Genomic DNA, 20,530 nt, shown 5'->3' on the forward strand with positions numbered 1-20,530 from the left:
AAGTCACAGGACGAAAGAAGGGCCGCGGAGCTCAGGAGCGAGAAGCTGCAGCCATGCGCCGGAGGGGGGAGAAGAGAGGGAAGGGAAAGGAGTGGGTGTGCTCCCTGAGAGGGAGAGCCACCTGTTCATTTTTTTTACTAATACTAATTATTTCCTAATTTGAAATACTACCTTTCTACTAATGCCTTTCATGTTCTGTAGTATGTTTAGGGGTCATTACGTTCCACTGAGCTGCCTAATCCTGTGTTACTTTTAATCAAAACCTAATCTTTATAGGAAAATTTCAATAACCAATTATAACAAATGGTAATGTTGTTAGCTGGTTAATATTAATATTATCATCATTCCTTTGCACAAAGTTTAAGACATGAATCTCTAACCCTGATGCCACTAAACTAATTTCCATCATTCTCAGACGTGCTAAAAAACTGCACTGCTTACACGCACTTCTTACCTCAGAAAGAGTGCTCATTTCAATCGCAGTTATCAAGTTATTGTTCACTTGTGCTTCTATTTCTATTAGCTTCTTATTCTGTATAAGTACAAAAAGAAAGACCCCTTTAATCAATTAAAATTTGGAGATTATACCACACATTTATGAATATGAATACAATTCATTGACAAGACTTAGAAAATAAATGAGATAACATTGGGCTAAAACTGAAACCACATTGACTTAAAAGGTACATAGTTCAAGTAGACACACCCACACTGAATGCTTTTAAGCTCTCAATCATAAATTTTCTACAAACATTTTTCTATCTTCTTATAATAATAATAATACATATCACATGGCAAGTGTAATATGTTTGTCAGCCACAGGAATTTAACCCTCAAGTGTAATAGGTCATTTTTGCATTTTTTAATTAATTTCTACTAATTTTAGAGTTAGGCCTATAGTGGCAAACTAGCTAATCATTGGATCTTAGTGCCTCGTCTATGGACAGAGGTGGACATTGGAAGGAAAAGCAATGATTACCAACTCCATTCACTTTGGTTTGTAGCCAGTGAAATGCTGAGACTAAAGGAATATAGACACTTTGGGAACTCCCCTCCTTTCAATTCACTGGAGGAGTGAATTTTAACAAGATGGAGGAGCCCATCTTGTTAAAATGTATTAATGCACAAAACTTTGCGTATGATAAGCAATCAAAGGTTAATCAAGGTATTTATTATACAGGTTTGTGGAGTCACAACTACACATTTAGAATGTAGCGTTAGGACATCTACTTTATTACAGTTTGCCCATGAACATGGTACACTCTTTCAATAATTTTTCACAACTGGAGAGTTGAAAGCATTTTTTAGAACTTCTATAATAATACAGTTAAGATTTTAGTTGTAATTTAGAATTCAAACACAATGTAGTTTCCATACCAAATTATTTAGCTTTAGGCGAAGAAATGTGTTCTCAAAATTCAGTTTTTCCACTTCTTTTTGCAATAACATCTTTTCTGTTGTAATTCTTCGAGAATTCTCTTTCTCTCTACTAAGAGCCTGAGCTAGTGCCCTGTTGTTGTGCTTTAAAGATATTTTGAAAATAGAAGAATTGTCTGTAAAAAAATTTTAATAGTTAATATTGAACTTATACCTTAATAAAATTTCAGATCCCTTAATAAAACTATTTTAGACAAAATGCACTTTACTTTATAAGTTTTAACTGAAGTTTGGAAAAAAAGAAAATGACAATACAGATGGAGTTTAGAAGAAAATGTAGAGTTTGGAAGTGAAGAAATAAAAGCTAGATACATAAGTGAAAGTCGTGAGAAATGCAGAATGTTTATGAATACAGAGTTAGGAATAAGGGGACTCTTCTGTAGACACAGCACTCTAGATAATTAGATCAATCACAAAAACTACATCGCTGATAGCTGCTGCCCTACCTTCCTTTTTGCCTTTGACTAGCAGGTAGAATGGAGAGGCTGATCCTGCAGCTCTAACTGGAGATGTTCCATAGAAATTAGGGTGGCCAATCTGAAAAATTTAAAGCCAGTTTCTGTGGCTCCAGAATTGAACAAATTAGTTAATGCTCCCAAAGTCCATTTTTCAAAACTTTTAGTGAAAGGGAGCATACTTAGTATAACGTTGGATAAATCATCTAAACCCTATGGGACACTGTACCTCCACCCCAAACCCTACCTCTTACATGTGGGCATCTATTACAATCTGAACATGGCCCCCTCTCTTTTCGAGCCCTATGTAAATGTAATTTAAATCAGAAATACTTTCCTATGGTTAGTTAAGAAATGTAATGTGAATTCCTTGGTAAATCTCACCTTAAATAATAGTGTGCTCCTTTTGTACACTTAGAGCATATTCTTATTTTCATAACTTTGATTCACATGCCACTGAATAAAAGTACAGTGTATGTAAAAGTGTTTATAAAAGTAATAACATTTGTTAAATACTCAGGGAAAGACTAGGCAGCTAAAAAACAGGGTCCTAAAAAAGTACTTTATCTTTGGCACAGAGAAAGTAGTTTCAGACAGCCACCTCCCTCTGACATAGCAAATGGAAGAGACCAGAACCAGTTTAGGACATCCATAAGCTAAAGGATGATGACTTTCCTACTGCAGTCCTCAGAATATTCCTTAGTAACAGCGGGTATGCGATGGTCCTACCAAAGACAAGGGGAAACAGCCACCATAGGGGGTGGTCTAATATACCACACGGCCCTAGATACCTGGGTAGGAGCAACATTATGATTTGAAGATACTCAGGTTTGCCTATTTCACCAGGCAGTTACCCTACGCAGCTGCTTTATCAGCAGGAAAAAACTTCCCTGCTCCTGCTAAGATGGGTGTAACCATTGAGATAATTTTCAAAAGTAATAAAAATTTATCTTGGGAAATTTCCCCATTTCTTTCCTTTTCTTTTTCTTCCTTTCTTTTTTTACATTTTTTGCCCTTTTGACATCTCAAGTCCAGAATCCATGAAACTCCATCTTTAAAGTGCTCAGGGCCCTCATAATGAATTTTGGTTATATAAAATCACACATTCTAGCAGCCTATCTGGGCCAACCACCTCTAGATTACCCATCATCCCATTGCTACGGCATGCCAAAACAATCTACCACTTATTAGCTCTTTTCCAGGAATGTCACACTGGCATTGTCTTTGCAGTGTAGAAGGTAAGTGCCTTAGGCTGTACCAGGCTCACTGCTGAAAATTCAGCTGTCACCACCGAGGACAAATCATCATAACCATTCAACTAAAAGGAGCTGAAGGAAATAGGAAGGACTGAAAGGGAGGGAAATGTAAGTTCACCAAAAGTCATTTAGTCATTTTCTGTACTTGATAAAAGTACTAAATACTCTAGCAATTCTCCAGGGAAAAGTAAAAATGTAAGCATACTTTAAAACCAATGGCACTTACTTATTATTTTTGTTTTGATTTTGGAGGCAAGAGAAACATTCAGTTTAGCAGTCTTTGACATTCTTTTGTCTTTCACATGTTTCTTAATTCCTGAGGAAAGAAGTGATCCACTTTCCCTCACTGGGTACTCCATCACTGAAGAAAAAAAAAGAAGAGAAAAGAAAGGAAGGAAGAAAGGAAAGAAGGCAGACAGGCAGGCAGTTATAGTATTGATTAATAAAGGAAAAAAGTATAACTGATAAACACATTCTAAAAATAACAATCATGACAAGTCATATAATTTGTCTACACATTAGTATTTATAAAACCCTTCATATAAAATCTGAAAGTATGAATGTAATCAAAAGTGGTTTAAAGTAGAATCCAAAAAAGGTAAATGATTTTTTTCCCCCCATTTAAACCTGTATTATATGAACATGCCAGGATCTAGCCTAGGCTGGGGACAGAAAAGGAAAATGGTTGGTTAAGAATGCATAATCCAATGTGGGTACAGGCACTTGTTGATACAATGTACAAAGAGTAACCTTAGAGACATGCACAGAAGAGATATGCCTAATCATATTTCAGGAGTGAGGTTGGAGGAGTACGCAGGAAATCTTAAATTCCTCTATTTGTCTATTAGAGTCATGGTCTATTTGACTTTAAAGTCTAATAGTGAAAACAAGAAGACAATCACATTATGTCAAGAATAATGACTATAATACACAATACACAGAAAGCGATTAACTCTGCCTGAACCAGAAAAAAAGGATCAGAAAAGATTTTACTTAGAAAATGCAACAGATGTTAAGCCATGTACTTGGACAAGACCAACCTCCCAAGCCCCCATCCCCTTCCCCAAGCTTCCTTGCCTCTATCTGCAGAGATCTAGAAGAATCCCTGTCACCTGCACTGGCCAACCCCCCAATGCTCAGCCTCTCCACCACAAACTACCTATTGAGTCCAGGGACTAATCTCTCTCTGCCCTCCTTGTCAATCACCACAGGAACCCCCAGACTCACAGGTCACTCTTACCTCCCTTAACTAATCCCCCTCCAGCTCTGAACATCCCTCATTTGGTCCTGCAGTCGGTGAAATATGGTCAGCCAAAGACAACAGGTCCTAATCCATGCCATTGTAAATCTAATGTGGAAAAAAGGGTCCTTACAGATGGAGGATCTAATGATGGGGAGATTATTCTGGATTATCTAGGTAGGCCCAAATGCCCTCAGTGGTAGATACCCTTACAAGAAAGAGGCCGAGACTGAAGTGATGTGGACAGAAGCCAAGGGTTGCCAGCATCCACCAGCCGCTGAAAGGGCAAGGAATGAATTTGCCTTTAGAGCCTCTGGAATGAATGCGGCCCTGCAGTCACTTTGATTTCAGCTCGGTGATACTGAATTTAGACTTTTGGCCTCCAGAACTGTGGAAAAATAAATTTTTGTTGTTTTAAGCCACCCGGGTTGTGGTAATTTTTTTACCTCGGTCACAGGATGAATAGTTTCCATATCTCACCCTTGCCCAACTCATGAAGTCCTCTGGAATTCACAATCGATCAAAACCTCTAGCCTCAATTTCCTCCCTGAGCAGTCCTCGCATCTTCTTGAACCAGCCTCTCCCAGGACAATGCGGATTCCACAGTCCCTTCAGGCAGTGGCTCTTTTTTCTCCCATGGCCCTCCCTCTGGAAGGATGGCACCAAGTTCATACTTGCAGACCATTTGTTCCCCATTTCCCTAAAAAAAGTCCCCAGCCTTGAATATAATGTCATTAGGCTCTATGACTCCTGTACCCCTCAGTGCTGTTGTCAATGTCAACTCTCCTGGGTCACTCCTCTTAAGAGCTGATAACTTCTTACCCTCACTCATTATTGCTCTCCGAGGGCACTGAAGCAACCTGTAGAGGACTATCTACAAAATCCCAAATGCAATTACCTACCCACTATCATCTGTATTCGTCCATCTGTCCTCTCTCACATTATGATGGGTGAACTCCCTGTCCTTCCATCGAAGGCCAAGCTTGCCTTACTCAAACAGACTCACTCACTCCTACACTGGATCTCATGCCTTCCTGCCTCCTCAAAGGCATCACTCCAACAACTCCCTCCTCTACATCATCAATTTTTTCCTTTTCCACTGGATCATTCCCATCAACATACAGACACACTGCTACTTCCTTCATCTTAAAAAACCCTCACTCGTTCCCACTTCATCCTCAGACTACCACTGTACTTCTCTGTAGCCCTTTACAGCAAACACTCCTTGAAAGAACAGTCTACATTCACAGTTTCCAGTTCCCTTGCAAACCTACTTCACTCTGGCTTTCACTCTGACTTCCCCACCAAAACTGCTTTCACCAAACTCTCTAGTGATCTCCACACTGCTGAATCTAATGGTCAATTCTCAGGCCTCACCCAACTTGATGTATCAGCAGCATTTGATACGGTTAATTTCTTCTTCCTCCTCAAAAACTATCTTTCTTTGGCATACAGGACACCAGATTCATGGGTTTTTTTCTCCCTACCTAACTAGCTGCTCCTTTTCAGTCTCATACAAATTCTTCCAAGTTATAATAGGTTCTCTCCTTGGATTGCTTCTCTATCTACACTCACTCGCTTGGCGACTTCACAGTCATGGATAAAATACCACCTGGCCAAGAACTCAAAAATCCTCAGTTTGGATCTCTTTCCTGAATTTTCCCAAAGTCACAGTTGTCTACTTACAACTCCACTTGGATAAGTAAACCAAGCATGGCAAACTTAAACTGTCCAAACCTGCTTCACTCAGAGCTGTCCCATTTCAGTTAATGGCAACTCCATCCTTCCAGTTGCACTGGCCAAAAATCTTGCATCCCAATCTACCTTCACAATACGCTTAGAATCTGACCACTTTCTCTGTACCTCCAATGCCACCAACCTAAAATAAGGCACTAACACATCTCACCTGAATTATGGCAATAGCCTCTTATCCCCTTACTTTCACCTCTGCCCTCACTGCCATGTATTTATTGGACTATACAGTCTAAAATTCCTCAATGGTTCCCATTTCTCTCAGAGTAAAAAAAAAAAAAAAGTCTTTACAATGGTCTAAAGTCCCTCTGCCATCTCCTCTTCTATTTCTCTAATTTAAACTTCTCCTTCTCTCCCTTAGCCCATTCCTTTCAAGACACACTCACTACTTCTGGCATATGTCAGGCATTCTTCAACCTCAGGTCCTTTGTACTGGTTATTCTTTACAGAGAAACCTCTTCCTTCAGATACACAAGTGCTCATTCACTCTCCTCCTTCAAGTCTTTGTTCAAAAGTCACCTTCTCAGTGAGGCCATGCAATATTGTAGCTCCTTCCCCCAGCATGTCTGATAGCTCTTACACTTCTCTATTTTCTCCCCATAACATTTATTTTAATTATATTTTATTGATTATGCTATTACAGTTGTTCCAAATTTTCCTCCATTGCCCCCCTCCACCCAGTACTCCCCACTCCCTCAGGCAATCCCCACACCATTGTTCATGCCCATGGGTCATGCATATAAGTTCTTCAGCTACTCCATTTCCTACACTGTATTTTACATCCCCATGACTATTCTGTAACTACCTATTTGTACAAATAGGTAGTCCCCTTACATCTTCACCCATTTTCCCATACCCATCTCCCATCTGACAACCAATAAGAACAAGAAGAAGAAGAAATATCCAAAAAACTGAGGATAATGCAAGCAGGCTCTGGGACAACTTCAAGGGTTCCAACATTTGTATCATAGGGTTGCCAGAAGGAAAAGAGAAACAGCAAGAAATTGGACATCTATTTGAAAAAATAATGAAAGAAAACTTCCCTAATCTGGTGAAGGAAATAGACATGCAAGTCTAGGAAGCACAGAGTCCCAAACAAGATGTTTGCAAAGAGGCCCACTCCAAGACACATCATAATTAAAATGCCAACGGTTAAAGATAAAGAGAGAATCTTAAAAACAGCAAGAGAAAAGCAGTTATTTACCTACAGGGGAATTCCCATAAGACCATCAGCTGATTTCTCAAAACTTTGCAGGCTAGCAGCGATTGGCAAGAAGTATTCAAAGTCATGAAAAGCAGGTACCTACAGCCTAGATCGCTCTACCTGGCAAAGATATCATTTAGAATCGAAGGGCAGATAAAGAGCTTCCCAAACAAGAAAAAACTAAAGGAGTCATCATTACCAAGCCATTATTATATGAAATGTTAAAGGGACTTATTTGAGCAAAAGAAGATGAAAACTATGAAAAATAAAATAGCAATAAATACATATAAAAAATTGAATCTGAAAAACAAACTAAGCAAACAAGACAGGGTTGTGGATAGAGAGCGTTTTGATGTTTCCCATAGCATTTAAATCACTATCTAATATACTATAAAATTTAATTATTGTCTGTCTTCCCTAACTAGAGTTTGAGTTCCCCATTTTAAGCTCCATAAGTTCTGTCCTATTCACTGATATGTTGCCCAAGTCATAGAACAGTACCTGGAAAATAACATAAACATAGTAAATACTTGTTGAATGAATAAATAAGTCTTAAAAACAAAGACTTTGTCAGGTATCAAGATTAGAAAGGGTATTCCAGAAAAAGGACTGGCATGTATAAATGCATGAAAATGAAACATTTAAGAAAATACAAGTGATCTCTTGATTCTGGAATATTAATAACCTATTTGTTTCCCTTTACTGAAAAACTCCTTTATTTTTTATTATTATTATTTTTTATCACAAATAGGCCTTTTTATTTGTCACCATTAAATGTCTGGATTTAAACAGATTCTTGGACTGGGGGCTCATATCCACTAGATTATTCAACTTCACTGCCTGACTCATCCCAGGAGCTTTTCCAGAACTGTTACCTTCACCATGAAGCTCCATGAGGTTTCCCAATTCAAACTTGGGCTTCTTCAGCATTTTGACTTTTCTTTCTTTTTTTTTTTTTTAATATATTTTATTGAATATGCTATTACAGTTGTCCCATTTCCCCCCTTCTCTCCCCTCCACCCTGTACCCCCCTCCCACCCACATTTCCCCCTTTAGTTCATGTCCATGTGTCATACTTATGAGTTCTTTAGTTTCTACATTTCCCGTACTATTCTTGCCCTCCCCCTATCTATTTTCAACCTACATTCTATGCTACTTATTCTCTATACCTTTTTCCCCTCTCTCCTCCTCCCAACCCCCTGCTGCTAACCCTCCATGTGCCCTCCATTTCTGTGGTTCTGTTCCTGTTCTAATTGTTTACTTAGTTTCTTTTGGTTTTGCTTTAGGTGTGGTTGTTAATATTTGTGAGTTTGCTGTCCTTTTACTATACATGTCTTTTCTTTATCTTCTTTTCTTAGATAAGTCCCTTTAGCATTTCATAAAATAAGGGCTTGGTGATGATGAACTCCTTGAACTTGACCTTATCTGAGAAGCACTTTATCTGCCCTTCCATTCTAAATGAGAGCTTTGCTGGATAGAGCAATCTGGGATGTAGGTCCTTGTCTTTCATGACTTGGAATATTTCTTTCCAGCCCCTTCTTGCCTGTAAGGTCTCTTTGGAGAAATCAGCTGACAGTCTGATGGGAACTCCTTTGTAGGTGACTGTCCCCTTACCTCTTGCTGCTTCTAGGATTCTCTCCTTCGTTTTGACCTTGGCTAATGTAATTATGATGTGCCTTGGTGTGTTTCTTCTTGGGTCCAACTTCTTTGGGGCTCTCTGAGCTTCTTGGATTTCTTGGAAGACTGTTCCCTTTGCCAGATTGGGGAAGTTCTCCTTTATTATTTGTTCAAATACGTGCTCAGTCTGTTGCTTTTCCCCTTCCGATTCTGGTACCCCTATAATTCGGATATTGGAACGTTCAAAGGTGTCTTGGGTGCTCTTAATCTTTCCCTCAATTTTTTGAATTCTTATTTCATCATGCTTTCCTGCTTGGTTGATTCTATCTTCCTTCTGGTCCACTGTATTGTTTTGAGACTCAGATTCCTTCCTTTCACTATTGGCTCTCCTCCGCGTGTCTTCCTGCATCTGTTTTATGGTAATCTGCATTCTTTCATCTAAATTTCGTCCAAAATCAACCAGCTCCGTGAGCTTTCTGATCACCAGTGTTTTGAACTGCGCATCTGATAGATTGGCTAATTCTTGGTCGCTCAAAAGGATGAGTCCTGGGGGACTGATCTGCTCTGTTGAAAACATATTTTTTTTTCCCCTGTCTCTCCTTTTTTTTTCCGGTCTGGTTGCTCTTGTTACGGTGGGGGGCGGAGCCTTAGGTGCTCACCGGGGCTGGGCACCCCGGTCGCTAGATTGTGATGTTATATGTGGGGGTGGGGCGGGGGCGGGAGCGGGACGGGAGAAAACAATGGCGGTAGTTCCGTTCCCCTGGACTCAGACCCTTGTCTGGGCTTCTGGGCTGCGAGCTCTGCCCTGGTCCACAATCGCTACCCCTCTGGGTCTGCCAGCCGCAGCTTGCGTACTCAGGGATCACCGCTACCTTCTTGCGCCCCCGGATGGCTTTTGCGCCGATTTCGCGCCAAACCTTTCCCCGACCTCCGCGCGCCGCCGACCCGAGCCAGCCCCGTGCCCGCCCGGCTGTCTTCTCCTACCAGTCCGGCTGAACGCGTCTACTTCAACTTCTTGGCTGTCCGACTTCCATTCAGATAAATCCTCTGCCGGATCTGGGTGTTATTCTGATAGTAAATTATTGTTGTAAATTATTGGTTTTCTAATCTTGTTTGTACGAGGAGGTACGGTGCGTCCACCTATTCCTCCATCTTGCCGGAACTGACTTTTCTAACAAAGACATCATGAAGTGGATAAATAGATTGGCAAGTCTTTTCTATGTCTTTCTCAGTGCTATCTGGGATCAATTTATCAACCACTTCTTTCAAGTCATTTGTCTGCACCTCTTGGGTCATGCTTTTGATCATTATCTTCTGTATTTGGCCGACCTGTTGATGCTAAGCATAATAGGTCTTCCGAATCTGACTGTCGTGTTTTTTTGTAAAACCAACACAGAACAGATGAAGCAAATACCCATCAATCCATCAATAGTCTTGACATCAACGTGAGCTTCAATCATGGTCTGCCATTTTTTGACCATGGGGCACATTTTGTCATGGGTAAGATCCATGCAATGGAAATTAGTCAGGGAGTTTTTGCCTTGAACATCCTCAGGAATTAGCTTGAATTTTCAAAATGCAACTTCATCATTCTGCAAATCAGCTAGGCTCACTTCAAACACACAGCCCTTCAGACCATCTGATACGATTTTGGTTCCTTGAGTTCTCGTGACTAGTGTTTTCCCAATATTTCTTATATTGAACATAGCTGGTGCTTTTGCATCACACCAATCTTTCTTAGAAAATGGATCAACCACTTTCTTCTTTGTTCCCTTTTTGCCACCTTTTGTCAGGTGCTTGTTCTTACCCACTGCCATGATGCTACTCAGAGAGCCAAAAGGGCTGCAAAACTCCTTTAAAGAGTTGTCCTTACTTGCTGTCTCCAATTCATTCCCTTCCATTCTCTTGATCTACTCCAAACAAGTTTTTGCTTTCACCACTACTATATGTAAATTGGTCACTAAAATAATTAAATTGCTGTGTTGCTAATCAAATACACTAGTCAATGTCCATTTCTCATTTCACTTGATCTATGTGCAGTATTTAATATCTGAACTTTCTCTCCTTGAAATACTTTCTTCAGCTGGCTTCTAAAACACCACATTCTCCTGTGTTTTCTCCTTTCTTATCAACCACTTCTTCTAAGTCTCTTCTGCTGCTTATTCTTCAGCTCTTGGAACCTCTTACTTTTAGAGTGTCCCAGAGCTCAGTCCTTGAGTCTCATCTATTTTCTATCTATATATATTCCCTTGGGGCTATTATCCAGTATCCTGGCTTTTAAATCTAAATGCTGGTGACGCGCAAATTTATATCCCCAGTCAACTCCAGATGTTTTAATCCAGTTGCCCACACCTCCTCTCCAACTTGGATGGCTAATATGCACCTCAAATTTAACATGTCCTAATTCACCCCCATCCCCACCCAAACCCACTCCACTTTGTTCTCTCCACCTCACTTAATGGCCAACTCCAACTTTCAAGTTGTTCAGGTCAGAAACCTCTTCTCTCACGTCCCCCATGTACTCTATCATCAGCCATGCTGGTCTGACTTTCACAACATTGCCACATGAGCCACTTACCACTATTTCTACTGATAGGATCCTTTTAAAACTTAAGGAAATTCATTCACTCCTCTGTTAAAACCTGCCCCCACCCCTCTGCCACCCATGGCTCACTCAACAGCATCATAATCCTTGCAGTGGCCTATACAGCACACAATTTGATTCTTCTCCTTTTCCCCAATTCTCCATCAGCACCTGTCTGACCTCTACCACTTTTTCTTCTGCACACTAAGCTCCAGCCACACTGGTCACCTTGGTAAGCTCCCACTGCAGAACCTTTGTATTCTTTTTTTTCTTTGTCTCACTCTTCTTTCAAATAATCACAGAATATGCTCACTTCAAGTCTTTGTTCAAATGTCACTTTCTCAGTGAGCCTTCCCAGACCAAACTATTTAAAATTGCTCACCTGACCCCATTTCACTTCTTGTTTCTTTTTCATCATTGACTTAATGTCCAACATAAAATTACACAATTTTCTTATTTAATTTATTGTATGTCTTCTACAAAAATGTAAGTTCTATGAGGCATACCATGTTTTGTCATATATAATGTGCAGTTTTTTGCCCAAAATTTTTAGGGAAAAATAAGGATGTGCATTATGCAGTGGTGGTACTAATTCCCACGTATAATTCGCATTATATAATTCGCAGTATAATTTGTGTAAAATGTGGGTGCGTATTATACACAGGAGTGCATTATACAGAGCAAAAATAGGGTAGATTTTTGTTAAATTTGTTTGTTTCTGTACCCTCAATGTCTAGAAGAGTGTCTGGCACATTGCAACTACAGAATAAACATTTGTTGAAGAAATGGCTGTAGATAAAAAATTTTTAAAAGTAAAAACTCCCCAATATTGGAATCAGTCTCCTTCGAAAGTGTTGAGCAGATGTTGAGAAATAGCAAGTAAATAATGGTAAGATTATTTTACAAGAAATTTCTCAAAGGGGAAGAAATAGAACCTGGAACCTTCCTTAGTGAAGACTCAAAAGAAACTCTAAAATCAAAGATCGCCATCCATTATAAACAGTAGAACACAGGCACACACAGAAACTCTCTGCAAATTGCTGCATTTACACACCTGAAAGGGATCCTAACATAGAACTCTAGTCCATTTCCAAAAAATCCAGTCAGGAAGATCAAATCTCATTTTACTATTTAGGAAACCACAGCTTAACAGTCCACCCCAATAAATTGGTTCTTAGTTCCTTAATCAATAAATGGCACTATCACTCACCCACTCAAATGCTCATGGTAGTAATCAGAGAGCCTTCGCTAACACTGCCCTGTCAACTTCCACATTAATAGCTTGACCAAGTAACACCTTAGGGGCCAAAGCCGGGCCCTTGGAGTACCATTCCAGGGTGATTTACCATACAGAGATTGAGGTATTATAGATTGTGGCTGGACTATGCTGGAGTCTCAGTTCCAACATTTCATAGCTATGTGATCTTAATATCTCCAAGTCTCGATTTCCAGACTTAGAAAATTATAGAAAATAAGGGCACCTCATTCTGGGGAATAAATGGACCGATGTATACAGTGCCTAGTATTGGATCTGGTGCCCAGACAACACTCACTATCATCATCCAATTATTATTACTCTGTCGCTGCTGTTTGGCCAGCATCTCAGCTATCTCTAAGTCAGAAATACTCAGTTCCACATCCAATTTTCCTGAATTGGATCCCTCACGCACAGAAACCACTGTCCCTATTCCCTACAGAAATACTACCTGTATGTATCTCAAGACTCAGTTCAAGTTCTAGTTCTTCCCGGACTCCCATCACTCCTTCGCTTCAGCTAGCCTCCCCTCTAAATGAGGGCTTCCAAGGACAGGGCTCCTTTAAGAACGTAGGTTAAGTGGCCTCTAAGGTTCATTCAGCATATATTTATTGAGCGCTCACAACAAGCTAGATACTGTTCTACAATCGGGCGGTAGAGCAGTCAAAGCGACAGAAATCCCTTCCTTCAGGGAGTTGACCTTCTAACTGGCGGCTAGCCCCCTTCAGCCAGCCGGATGTTCAAATCCCCGGGACAAGAGGCAGCGACTTAGCAAACGAGGTACCCACCCCAAAGGAGGCCAGCAGAGCGGGGCCTGGGGCCGCGGGTTGGAAAGCCCTGAGGCGGGGAGTGGGCGTGACCGCGGGTCCTGCGGGCTCCGCGGACCCAAAACTCTGGAGGGCAACGGCAGGAGGCTCGGCCCTGTAAAGGCAAGGATCGTGCCAGACACACCAAAAGTCACAGGTCACAGACTTACCGCTTTCTCAGCGTGGGGTCACCACCACCAAGCTCCCGGAGCCCCGCGCCCTCGGCCACAGCTCCGGTTTAAATTCCGGAGCCGTTAGCGGTTGCCACAAAAGCCAATCAGGTTCCAAGAAGGCGGCTCGGGGGAGAGCTATTACCAGGAAGTGGGAGGTGGAAAGGGCGGGACCTCCAGGATGCCGGGCTGGGGGCGTGGCCAGGAATGCCCGGCGGACGCAGCCTGGGGGAAGGGACGCCCAGCGGGTTCGTAATGGGTGGTTGCGCGGTCCTCTGATCCGCTGCTGAGAAAGGAAACGATCTTTTGAGGAAATTGCCTCCCTCGACCAGATGTCTAAAAGGCTTGACAGCCACTTAAAGTCAGTTGAAAAGCTTTTGTTGTTTATAACACAACTATGAGACTGCCCGCCCACATCCTTACCATTTCTTGTGTCTTTACCCTATAATGCTAACACCGTTACTTTTCATTTAAAAGCTCTCTCCATTTTTCTTTTAACTTTGTGAGGAAGAAGCGTCAATGAAGTTTCGTTCGAAATCACAGATCTTATCAATATTTAGGTGTTTTTAAAGGTCTGTTTTAGCTAAATATACAAGAATGGCGTTTGCCATTAGACAAACTACACACATGCAATGATACATCTAATGTGTTCTGTGTAATATATGTTGCACATCTGTTATATATGTAGTTTCCTTATTTGTAAAATGGAGGTTAATAACAGCATCCAATATATTTTTATGATGGTTGCAGTCAACAGATCCCTTTGTTCAAATACATTAATATTGCTTTCTTCCTGACTCATTTTGTAGCGACAACTTCAAAAGCAAAACAAATGGAAAAAGGGAGACAGCAGTCAGAGATAGGCGAGAAGTTAAAAATTATATGTATGTATATGTAGTTTATGTATATATACCAGGAGGGACCCAAAACAACTCCGGATTATCTTTTGGAAGGCAGGCTCCTTGTAGCACAGGCTTCTGCTGCCAGGTGAGTGTTCTAGGAACCCATCTGCATCAGTGTACCAGCTGGCCTTGTTGTGAGAGCCTGCGTTGGGCTTCAGTGAATTTTTTTTTGAAGACTCTTTCAACACCTTAGCCCATTTCTTGATGGGTGATTTTTGAGCACACCTACCACATCACACTGAACATTCAGCAGTTTTTGACCAAAAATGGAATGACCCCCCCCCATGCCCCACTCTCCTGTCCACCCGATCTTACCCCAAGTGCCTTTTTTTTTGTTTCCCCAGATGAAAAAAGACCTCAAAGGGAAACATTTTGCCCATGTAGAAGAGGTGAGACAAAAAACAGCAGAAATACTAAAAGGCATCAAAACCTATGAGTTCAAAAAATGTTTTGAGCAGTGGGAAAAAAGTCCCGATAGGTGTATTACATGGAATGGAGAGAACATTGAAGGTGACTGACTGAAGTTTAAACATGTAAGAATAAACACACGTTTTTTATAAATAAATCCCATTTTAGGGGGTTCCCCTATATATATACATATATACATTCACTTTATGTTCCAAGAGAATTAGCTTAGTTTCCTTTCATAATCGTCTTTCATAATGTATACAAAGAATCCGGAGAAACTATACAGAGTTTAAAATTTCTTCTCTGTATGCCATTAGACTAAAAATAAAAATAGCTCATTAAATCTAGGTTTTAGTAATTGATCACACGGCTTTTCACAAAGATTGTGCTGAAAGTGATGAAGGAAGCCCCTGCCTCTCCCAAAGCCAAAGCAAAGGCCTTAAAGGCAAAGAAAGCAGTGCTGAAAGGTGTCCATAGCCACAAAAAAGATAAAATGTGTGTATCACCTACCTTCTCACAGTGGAAGGCACTTCAGCTCAAACGAGTGTCCCCAGCAGAGACAAACTTGACCACTATGCCATCAAGTTCCCCTGGCTATGGAGTCAGCCATGAAGAAGACAGAAGACATCAATACCCTTGTGTTCATGATGGATGTCAAGGCCAACAAAGCACCAGAGCAACAGAGCTTGGCCAAGGTCAACACCCTGATCAGATATGATGGAGAGAAGAAGGCATATATTGGACTGGCTCCTGACTATGATGCTTTGTATGTTGCCAACAAATTGGGATCACCTAAACTGAATCTAGCTGGCAAATTCTAACTATAAAAATTTTATGCTGTAAAAAGAAATAATTGATTATACAGTGATGCAGTCAATTTTATATAGCCAGTATTTTGTTCATTTGGGGACTTCTGAGAATCACAGCTTTCTGTTTTTAGAATCCAGGAAAATAAAGCAAAACATAATTCAGAGTTAGACCATTTAGTCTAATATATTGCATGATCAGTCTCCAAAGAGATCTACATAAGTTTTGTGTAAGTAGAAAAGTATTTATTTGGGGCCAGCTGCTAAAATTACAGCAATTAATACAGTAAAAACTTCAATAATAGTGATTTTGAATGTGATATACTGGTTATAGAAATGTCTGGTTATTTAGGGGTTAACTATCACTATCTCATGTTTGCCCCGCCTGACACATTAAATGCTCAATTAATGTTATATGGTTTTTTAAGTGAACCGTGTCATAGCACTGCCATTTAGTGGTTATTGAAATTAGCCAGGTCACTTAATCTCTGAGCTTCTGTTTCCTCAGTTGTAAAATGGAGGTTAATATTAGCATGCAATATATTTTTATGATGGTTCTAATCAACAGATCCCTTTGTTCAAATACATTAATATTGTTTTCTTTTTGACTCATTTTGTAACTACAGCTTCAAAAGCAAAACAAATAGAAAAAGAGGCAGGGGAGTTAGAGGTAGGAGAGATGTTAAAAATTTTATCAGGACATGCATACCAACATCTCTTTTTTTAAAGTGCTGATTACCCTACTTCAGAGCAGTTCAGAGAATTTAATGAACCAAGGGATTTTTTAAACTATAAAATCTCTTGAAAATGTAAATTCTAATCATATACAACCATAAACTTAAAATGTATAATTAATTGGGCTGAATTTAACCTGATCTCATGTTGCTTTCAGGTCATTTCCCTCTTGATCTAATGGATAGAGACAGGAGCTTTGCACTGAGAGTGTGAAGATGCAGTTAGTTGTATCTTGAATACACATTATCTATTGTTTTTGTTTGAAGCTCCTTATCCATAATAAACCAGTCAAATTAAATGAGCTCACGGTTCTGTTGTGATACTCTTCTGCAGAAGGCACTGATTTTGCTTTTATCCCTTCATTTTCTTTTATTCTTAGACTCATTAGTTTCCTGTTCCTCTACCTAAAGGTAGATAGATTCCAGTCAATTAAAATTTGATTATCCCGACCCACATTCCCCAAACAAATAAAGGGGTAGAGGGAAACAAAGAAGAGGAAGGCTAACTGCCAAACAACACAACAGCAAATCTTCTTTAACATCTCAGCATTACTAAGATGCTGAGTACGAGAATCACCCAAGAAAAATCATCCCTAAGTAGAAGGCAAATACGAAGATACACTATAAATCAATACACTAATAAAACAAAGTAGAAACAGTGTACTTATTAAACCATCTGATCTGATCACCTCTATTGGTCTGGCAGGTTGATTCGCACCAAGCAACCTAGGCTGATAGAAGCAGAAAAGGACAATGGGTAGTTTAAAGCTTTTCTGGAGAGGATAGAGATATGGGCTTGGAAACAAGCAGGAACAAGGGGAGCTTGGCAGCATACGAGGACCAAGGACCAAGCCACAGCTGTGTCACCAGTATATCCTGTGTGTAGAGCAAGAACACGGGCAGAGCAGACTTCTTCAACACCTTTTGGCAATCCAATATGGAGTCACTGTCAGCCATTTATGTCAAATGGCAATATGTCCAAGACTGAGGTAATGGGGTGCAATGGGATGCCCTTGGAAGGGGCCCTGAACACCCCAAACTATAAGTTCGGACACTCAGATAAGAACTCCATCCAAATACTGGTATGAGTGGGACCACTGCCTGTCACAGGCCGTAAGAACTTAGAACTCAAACTGTTCAACGCTCCAGCTTGGCTGCCTCACCAGTCATGCTCAGAGTCCAACGGGAATTTCACTCCATCAGGTGCGTGCCGTCACTGCAGCTGCCTGGCTTGAGACTGACACCCAACTCTTGATTCACAGCCACACCAGTGACCAGAACTTTGTGCCGGTGGCTTGCTCTGCTGCTTCTACAAGCTCCCTCTGCCTGGGTGTAACCTATTGTAACTTTTTTGGCTTATTGGGGAGGTCTCCACTAGTAAACCTGGTGTTATGGAAAGACACAAACATGCATGAGGTGACTCCTTTCGGGGATGCGCTCTTGCTCATGACAGCCTATGATGATGCCACTGATCTTGCACAGCCAGCAGTGGCCCTACAAACTCACGTGAAGAGAAAAATGGAGCAAAGAGAGATGCAATGACATGCTCAGGAATGTCAACAGTTACCAGAAGCTGGTAGAGGCAAGGGACAGGTTTTCCCTAGAACCTTCAGAGAGAGTGCAGCAATGCTGACAACTGACAACTTGATTCTGGACTTCCGGCCACCAGAATTGTGAGATGCTTGTAATAAGTTTCTCCTGTTCTAAGCCACTCAGCTTGTGGCAATCTGCTACAGCAGCCTCAGGAAACTAACAGGCATCTTGAAAGATGAGAACTGCAGTGTGTGAAAAGGAGCATTTTATTTTGAGAGAAGGGTGGGATAAAGACAATAACATGGAAAAAATGGCAAAATTTTCTGACAAATAGTTCAGTTCAGGTATAATGCAAATATAGAGGACTAGGTAGGAAGGGAGGGATGGGGCAGTTATTTGGCAATGTGGACACAGTTACGTTTTTGATCAGAAAAGGGACATAATCTGGGCTATGCTGAAGATATAGATATATAGACATAAATATATATATAGATATCTATCAGCTTGTGGAAAGTCTTCCAGACTTACTAGAATAATTTACAGACAGTCTATATAAGCTCTACTCAGCTCCCAACATGGGATTGTATTTAAATATTTGCATATATATATATATATATATTTAGAATTTTTATTTTGAAATACATTTATTTAAATGTTTATTATAATACTTTTTTAAAGGTTTATTTTTTATTCTCATTTGAGAGAGAGAGCAAGAGCGAGAGAGAGAGAAAGAAAGAGAGAGAAACATCGACGTGAGAGAGAAACAGTGATCTGTTGCCTCCTGCACGTACCCCAACCAGGCATGTGACTAGGAATCCCACTTGCAATCTTTCAGAGTATGGGACGATGCTCCAACCAACTGAGCCACACTGGCCAGGGCTTATTATAATATTTTTTATTTTGACAATTTCAGTCTTTATAGACTCTTTTAAACTGGAAAAGTTACAAAGTCTTTTTGTCTTTCATGACCTTAATATTTTTTAAGCATATAGGCCAACCACATTACAATGTCCCCTCTATTGGAGGCATTGCAAATTTCTTCCTAACATTTCTTCAGCATTATATTCAGGTTTTTATTTTGGGCAAAAGTACTAGGGAAGTGATGCTTAGTTGTTCTCAATATATCGTATCAGGAGCACATATTATTGGTTTGTACCTTTACTGATGACGTCAATTTTGACTGCTTGATTAAGGTGGTGTCGCCAGGTTTCTCTGCTCTAGAATTACTATTATTTCCTTTATAATTAATAAAAATCTTGAGGGGAGGACATGTTGAATGTATGTAACTATTCTGCTTCTAATCAAATTTTTCACTCACTGGTTTTAACATCTATTGATGTACCTTGCCTGAGGCAATTATTTCTGTGATAGTTGCCAAGTGGTGATCTTTCTAATTTATCATTTCTTTTACATTTATTGGTTGGCAAGAACTTTCATCCCCACACATATCTATTTATCTACCTACCTATCTATCATTATGGACTCATCTGTCAGTATCTATCATCATCTATCAGTATTTATCACTATGGACTTATGATTCTTATTTTAGTCAATAGATTATACTCTATTACTATCATACTTAATATTGATGAGCAAATTGTCCCATATTTCATGAATGGTAGCCCTTTCAAGATGATTCCTGTGTCCCTTTGTTAGTTCCCACCATTCATTGGATACTTCCTTACTTCCTGGAGCAGCAAGATATTTATGGCTCCTTTCATACTTTCTCAGCCACATCTCTGGGATCAGTCAATCAGCTATTTCACCATGAAGCTCTGGTTTCTTTTGCTGGAGAGTAGGAGAGAATGGGTTTAGAAACCAAAATATGGGCATTTAGTATACCCATTGCTACTGGGGTGTCGTTAGTTCTAGGCTCTCTCAGAGGACAGAGCTTGAAAATCTATGTACATTTATATATACATACGTAAATATAAACCACATTTCTCTATCATCTATCTATCTACCTATCATTTATCTACTTTATAATTGTATTCACACCAATACTTCCAATTCCAAACAAAAACCATAGGACTCATTCTAGCATTTTCCTTTTCAATGTATGTAACTACTTCTCCAGCTATGAACAATTTGATTCCTATTATGTATACTGTTGAGGACCACTTTGTGTGATATCGGAGACTGTAACCCCATGCAAGCAAGGCCTTGAGAGAAGCCTGTAAGTCTCAACCAGAACACCAGGAATGCAGGAGGCAGGCATGACCCAGTACTAATGTAAGAGGGTGCAACCAGGGCTCCCCCAACAAAAGAAGGATTTGTAATGGGGTCCAGAACTCAGGGTGTCCAGGAAATATTTTGAAAATATGGATGTCCTCACCCCCGAGGGTCTGCACTGGGGGATGAGACACGTGGA

The 20,530-nt window shown here is 40.3% G+C and overlaps 1 protein-coding gene and 2 pseudogenes across 4 annotated transcripts in view; 1 reads left to right on the forward strand and 2 right to left on the reverse strand.

Annotated features, from left to right (window-relative positions):
- The window catches only part of SGO2 (shugoshin 2), a 40,171-nt gene extending 26,292 nt beyond the window's left edge, over window positions 1–13,879 (reverse strand). Inside the window, exons 1-6 of one of the 4 annotated variants that reach the window (XM_036023117.1) lie at window positions 13,777–13,876; window positions 4,869–5,036; window positions 4,389–4,776; window positions 3,375–3,509; window positions 1,378–1,553; window positions 455–532 (exon numbers count right to left, since the gene is read on the reverse strand). In XM_036023117.1, the coding sequence (XP_035879010.1) occupies window positions 455–532; window positions 1,378–1,553; window positions 3,375–3,509; window positions 4,389–4,422 (423 nt within the window). In that variant the 5' untranslated portion in view covers window positions 4,423–4,776; window positions 4,869–5,036; window positions 13,777–13,876. Of the gene's footprint in view, window positions 1–454; window positions 533–1,377; window positions 1,554–3,374; window positions 3,510–4,388; window positions 4,777–4,868; window positions 5,037–13,776 lie in introns of all 4 variants that reach the window. The other 3 variants (XM_036023116.1, XM_028509725.2, XM_028509723.2) reach the window with 3 other exon arrangements.
- Window positions 8,059–10,796, reverse strand: LOC118500030 (annotated as a pseudogene).
- Window positions 13,880–14,970: 1,091 nt separating the features above from the next.
- On the forward strand, window positions 14,971–16,438 carry LOC118499863 (annotated as a pseudogene).
- Window positions 16,439–20,530: the final 4,092 nt, after the last annotated feature.

The sequence above is a fragment of the Phyllostomus discolor genome, chromosome 4 (genome assembly GCF_004126475.2).
Source record: "Phyllostomus discolor isolate MPI-MPIP mPhyDis1 chromosome 4, mPhyDis1.pri.v3, whole genome shotgun sequence".
NCBI classification, from domain to species: Eukaryota; Metazoa; Chordata; class Mammalia; order Chiroptera; family Phyllostomidae; genus Phyllostomus; species Phyllostomus discolor.